The 6,241-nt window shown below is 41.4% G+C and overlaps 1 protein-coding gene across 2 annotated transcripts in view; it reads right to left on the bottom strand.

The window, feature by feature from the left end:
- Positions 1-1,323: 1,323 nt before the first annotated feature.
- ZNF385D (zinc finger protein 385D) overlaps positions 1,324-6,241 on the bottom strand; it is a 1,012,338-nt gene continuing 1,007,420 nt past the window's right edge. For both annotated transcript variants that reach the window (XM_042241407.2, XM_027962667.3), the window contains one exon: positions 1,324-4,284. In XM_042241407.2, the coding sequence (XP_042097341.1) occupies positions 4,066-4,284 (219 nt within the window). In that variant the 3' untranslated portion in view covers positions 1,324-4,065. The remainder of the gene's footprint in view (positions 4,285-6,241) is intronic.

The raw sequence follows: 6,241 nt of genomic DNA, 5'->3' as shown, positions 1-6,241 counted from the left end.
AACGACTTTCACTTGCAATGCGAGGGGCGCGGTTTCCATCTCTGTCCGGGAGGATCCCACGTGCCACGGGGCAGCAAAGCTCGACTTCCTTCAGGCTCCTTGTTCTCCTCACTCCTTCATGGACACTTTCCTGTGTGCTGTGCTCTGCTAAGTGGCTTTACTTGTGTCTGACTCTGCGACTCCAGGGACTGCAGCCTGCCAGGCTCCTGTGTCCGTGGGATTCTCCAGGCAATAATACTGGAGCAGGTTGCCATGCCCTCCTCCAGGGGATCGTTCCAACCCAGGGATCGAACTCCTGCGTTGGCAGCCAGGTTCCTTACCACTGGCGCCACCTGTGCACCAAGAGTGACTAAAGTGATGCCATCCATGCTAATGCACAGGGAGGTGGTTCCAGAGGTCAACTGAGATCTCAAGGACATTTTCTCTCTAAACCATCATTTTTTTTAGCTTTTTGATCTGATTTCTTCAGGAAAGTTGAAATATTCTATGGTGTGGAGACAAAGATATTAATCTAAAGCATTAATGGCAAGTGAAACTCGTTGCCCATAACCACCATGTAGTGGTTTTGTGCCTTGGAAACATACATGAGCACATCCACAATAAACACTGAATAATCCTGGTTTTAAGCCTTTTCATTTTTATTCCTTTGTGTTATGATTTCCTGTCCTTTTAATTTCCAAGTAAGTATAAAAGTTCTCTTGGCTAAACAGTTCCTTGGCAACAAAATATGTAGCACCTTTCAAAAAACCAAATTATATCTCTGATAATGGCAATAAATTAATGCAAGTGAAAAATGGAAACCCAACGGGACCTGAAGACTGCAGTCCTCTGAGATGAGGTGGTGATGATATTAACGGCCGAAAGCTGACAGTGTTTGCTTATGTGTATAGAACGACCACCCTTCAAAGTCCAGGACCAGGGGGAGGAGTGATCTGTCACCTGTTTTCTCAGAAGAGAAATACAGTGCCTTCCCAGCGACTGTTTCCATTTGCCTGGGTAATCTGGATGAGGTGCAACAATGCTTTTTCCTGAAGCATTTGGCTCTTGCAATGCATTTATATTTGTTTGAAATGAGGTCAGAGATGCCTGTCTATCACTCCCTTGCCCGTGGGTATGTGGCATGAGAAGGGACATAAAACTGTAAAGTCAGAGCTCGCCTGGGATGTTCAGAGCACCACTGCTGACCAATCTGATCTTTATTCATGAAAAGAAGTTCCCTCAGGGAAAGGATAGAACTTGACAGCAGCTTGAACCATGATAGAGACGGATCTGGCATTGGTAAATACATGGCATGTGGGGAAACAATTCACAGAGAATCCAGCGTTAAGTTCTATGGTTAGGCTTCATCCTTTATTAGGTAGTGAGTAAAGACAACGGATGATTACAACTCCAACTTTAAAGACCATTTAAACAAAAATGGTTCCATAGTGAAGTGAAGCTGAAGGGATTTAGGTGTTTCTGAGGTTTCTCATATGGCTGATGGAGAAAATATGGCTGATTTATTTGTCTCCCAGCAAATCATTAAAGTTAGTCACGTCTCGTGATCCAGGACCTCTCGATTGCACAGGCCCTGACTTTGGGTGGACCGGCTCCTCCGCTTTGGTGAGAATGGGGAAAGACAGCAGAGTCCACTGCAGCGAGGCTGCATCGATCAGCACTGCGTTCTCCAGCAGAAGGGGAGGCTCTAGAGGCGTGAATGCTGTTGGACAGGGATTCGGGTATGAACAGTGAAAAGTTCTGACAAAGCAGAAACTAAAGGTCAAGACTGTCCAAAACTGGTCACACGAGACACAGACAGACCCAGAGAACAAAACACATGAGCTAGCTCTCCACCTGGCTGAACAGGGGGTCTGAGGGTGAAACAGAGGAAATGCTCACTGAGGCCAGAACGTAGAGGCGCTGGCACACGCGTCATCGCCAGACGCTCTCAGAAACAGGTCCCAGTCCCAATCAGCATGTTCAGGCAGAGGAGATATGGTTTGAAACCCCTGTTACCAAAGACTGATGGGACACCTCTTTTCTTCTTTCCCTTCTTTCCTTCCTTCTCTCCTTTCTTCCTTTTTGCTTTTGGTTGGTTGTTTAACAAAAGATATACAAAGTCAACTCCTTTAGAGATGTGTTTATATGACAAATGTCTTTAGCTAGGTGGCGGAGAAGAACTCCAAAGACCATGTTTAATGTTGAGCACCAAGCACGCTACGGGTGTTTCTTAAATATAAAATGACAAATGCTAAATACCCATCTCTCTAATGGTTTCACCTTGCATCTTTAGACGCTCAAAAGTCTACTACATTTTAGGTAAGAGCAGTTTCACGAAGGCCATACTCAGCCTTTCTGTATATTTTTAAATAGTTCTCTACAAAACCTTTTCAAAAATATTTTTTTTCTCTAAACCTAAATCTGGTAGAGTGGATTTGTACACGTTTCCATTGTTTGAAGTTTGAGTGTTATTATTCTTATTAACGCAACAGACTGGCTGCCTCAAACCCCATCATAGGTGATAGGTATATGTTAGCTTTCTATGGGAAAAAGCAAATAGCCTTTACCACAAATTAAAGGCACAGCTATTTTTATGCCATTTGTTACCAACTTAATGATAACATGTAACATGGGATGGATATATAATTATTTTATATAGATTTTCTTTTTATAAGTTATACTCTTAATCTTTCTAACATATATACAATATACATATATTTATATATACCCCTGATAAATCTTGTTTTAAAGGTAAAACATCAACTCCTTTCAGCCTTATGGTGAATATTGAAGGCTGTTAGTATTTCACAACTCCACTAGAGAAATGATGGCCAAGTGCAACTTAACAGTATTTTTTAACTCTATACTCCTGGTGTGAAATGAATGCAGATTCATTTTTCTTTGTTTTTTTCTAATATTTAAATATATATATATATTACTTGTTTATATCATGTCAGTAGGAAATCTAGAAAAAAAAGAAAAAAAGAAAAACCCACCAACAATAGCTAATGTCTACCATCATAGTCAAAGCAGAAAACTTTGCCTAAGAGACAACCCTACTGGTATGATATAAAGATATTGCAGAGGTGTAATATTCTTTGTTTTTAGTGGATTTGTACTAATGTGAAAAATCTGTACTTTGCATTATCATGCTAGGTTAGGATTGTCCCTCATCTTCGAAACAGAATAGTTGTACTGGTTTCTTTCTGGACCCCCATGATGCATGGGTTTACCTGTTTTCAAATATAAGCATTTGAAAAACATTCTCTGTCTCCAGCAACACTGTCTTAGTGTTGGGGGGAAAGCACTCTGTGAGAAACTATTTTTATTAAAGTCTCCCCAACTCTATTCTAAGTCAGCCCTGTTCTTTTGTTCTGGACTGAAAGTCATCTCCAGGTTGGGCAGGAGAGGAGAGGGTGAGCTGGGGACCTTCACCACACCAGATGGTGGTGTTTATCTTTTGACTGCTTACTGGCATCAAACAGTTGTTCGCCCTACCTTCTGCAACTCTTGAGAGCCTAGTGGCTTAGACTGAGACGCAGCACTACTGTTTCACACGACACCTAGTGCGTCTACCTCGGTTGGGATGAATACCCAGGAATTGCTGTCAGAGCAAGAGGACCACGGGTACTACTATTCACAGTGTTGCCTTTGTTTTTTTTTTTTTTTTCTTTTTTTTTTGCATTATTTTAATCTACAGAGTAAATGATTATCTATATACACACTGGAACCAGTTAATGCCCTCAGACAATGTATAGTTGTCTCATAAAGCAGGAAAGACAATGCAGGGGAAACAGGTGCCCAAAAGGCGTGTCACAAAGGCTTCGGAGGTTCTAGGTGCCACTACAAGTCAAGGCCGGAGACCACTTCTAAACACTCGATGTTCAAGAGGAATGCTTTAATTTGGAGACAGTACCGCCCCTCCCGCCCGCCCCCGGACCTCCCTCTTTTACTTCATCTTTTCCATAATCTTTTCAGTTCACTCTCAAAAGTCCTGGCTCTTCAGATATACTTTAAACTATAAATAAACGCTGCATAGTTCTCTGTTCGGCGTGTGGTTTGTGAGTTATTGCAGGCCGGCCGCGCTCAGTAGGGCGCGAAGAGCACCGGCGCGTGCGCGCTGCGCATGGGCCCCGGCGCCGGCCGCAGCAGCGCGGGGGGCAGCGCCGGCAGCAGCGCGGGCGGCGCGGCCCGCAGCCCGAACGGCGAGCCCACGGCCACCGCGGCCGCGGCGGCGGCCAGCGGCCCGGGCAGCAGGCGCGGCGCCAGCGGCTTGGACGGCTCCTTGGAGAAGACCAGCTTCACCTGCAGGGCGGGGAGAAAGAAGAGCAGGTGAGCGCAAGTCTCGGGGTTCAGCCGGAGCGTCCAGAGGAGGGGCTGGCTCGCACCCCCCCACCCGGGTAAAATCGCACCCTGGGAATGGCAGTAGAACCCTGCTCAGTGGCCTGGGACCAGCCTAACGGAAGAGAACGTGAAAAGGAAAAGATACATACGGAGCATCGATGGAAAGCCTGAACAAGCTTCTTAGCCAGCTCAATATATGTATCTATTATATATACAATATATATACAACATATATACTATATATATACACATACAGAACATCTTATGGAAAGCCTGAACAAGCTTCTTAGCCAACCCAATATATGTATTTTATATATATATACACAGAGCATCTCATGGAAAGCCTGAACAAGCTTTTTCACCAACCCTATCTATCTATCTATATAATATATACACAGAGAGCATCTCATGGAAAGCCTGAACAAACTTTATAGCCAAGCCAATATATATATATAATATATATACAACATATATACTATATATACATGTATATATATATACACACAGAGCATCTCATGGAAAGCCCAAACAAGCGCCTTAGCCAACCCAAAATATGTATTATTATATATATATATACACAGAGAGCATCTCATGGAAAGCCTGAACAAACTTTATAGCCAACCCGATATATATATATATTATATATATATACATATACAACATATACCATATATATACATATATATACATATATATACACACACACATACAGAACATCTCATGGAAATCCTGAACAAACTTTATAGCCAACCCTATATATATATATATATATAGTATAAATATATACAATATATATACTATATATATACACACACACACACACATACAGAACATCTTATGGAAAATCTGAATAAACTTTTTAGCTAACCCCACATACATATATATATATATATATATATATATATATACACATATATACACACACAGAACACCTTATGGAAAACTTAATCAAATTTTTTAGCCAACCCAATATATATTATATATATGTGTGTGTATATATATATATATATATATAGAGAACATCTATGGAAAGCCTGAACATTTTAGCCAACCCAATATATATATAATATATATGTACAATGCAATGTTATTATATATAATATATATATGTATAACTGAATATATACGTATTAATTTTATATATGTATAACATCACTTTTCTGTACAGCAGAAATTAACACAGCATTGTACATCAAGTATACGGCAATAAAACAAATTTTAAAAGAATAATGGAAACGGTAGAACATCTTTCCTTTTGGAGGAACTGGAAGATCCCAGAAAATGGCCTGATCTAGGAGTTGAATGGATGTGCAGAAAAGGACTCTGCTATCTTATTTTTCATGATAAATATACCTCCTGAGGAAACTATTCATCTTGAGAAAAAATAGGGAATTTTTTTATTCCACTCTTTACACACATTTTAACTAGGAGACAATGGACATTTTAAAATGTTTATTTTATTTTATTTATTTTTGGGTGGGCTGCCGGCATCTGGGATCTTAGTTCCCCACCAGGAGTCAAACCCGCCCCCTGTAGTCTAAGTGTGGAATGTCAGCCACTGGATGGGCTAGGCAAGTGCCAGGGAATAGCCATTTTTAAAGAGAAATTGATTAATGCTGTCAGCTACTCTGACTGTGCAGGTGTGACAAGAGCGTAGCACAGGAAGGTGTGAGTGCCAGTCAAGAGATGCAGCAGTAATAAAATTCCGCGTTCACTAAAGAAGGGAAGAAAAATGACCTCCCCCGAAAACTCTGCCATGCTTTGCTTTCATTGGTACCAACGCTCTGACACTGCGCTGCAATGCCAGTTTACTCTCTGATGAGTAGTGTTAGTGAGATGGCTGTTCTCATGAAGGGAATGTTCCCATTTATGGAAACAGGGCTAGTTAAGCAGGAGGCTTTGGAAGCTAACATTAACA

The sequence above is a fragment of the Ovis aries genome, chromosome 26, assembly GCF_016772045.2.
Source record: "Ovis aries strain OAR_USU_Benz2616 breed Rambouillet chromosome 26, ARS-UI_Ramb_v3.0, whole genome shotgun sequence".
Taxonomy (NCBI): Eukaryota; Metazoa; Chordata; class Mammalia; order Artiodactyla; family Bovidae; genus Ovis; species Ovis aries.
This window is presented reverse-complemented; position numbering and strand designations above follow the sequence as displayed.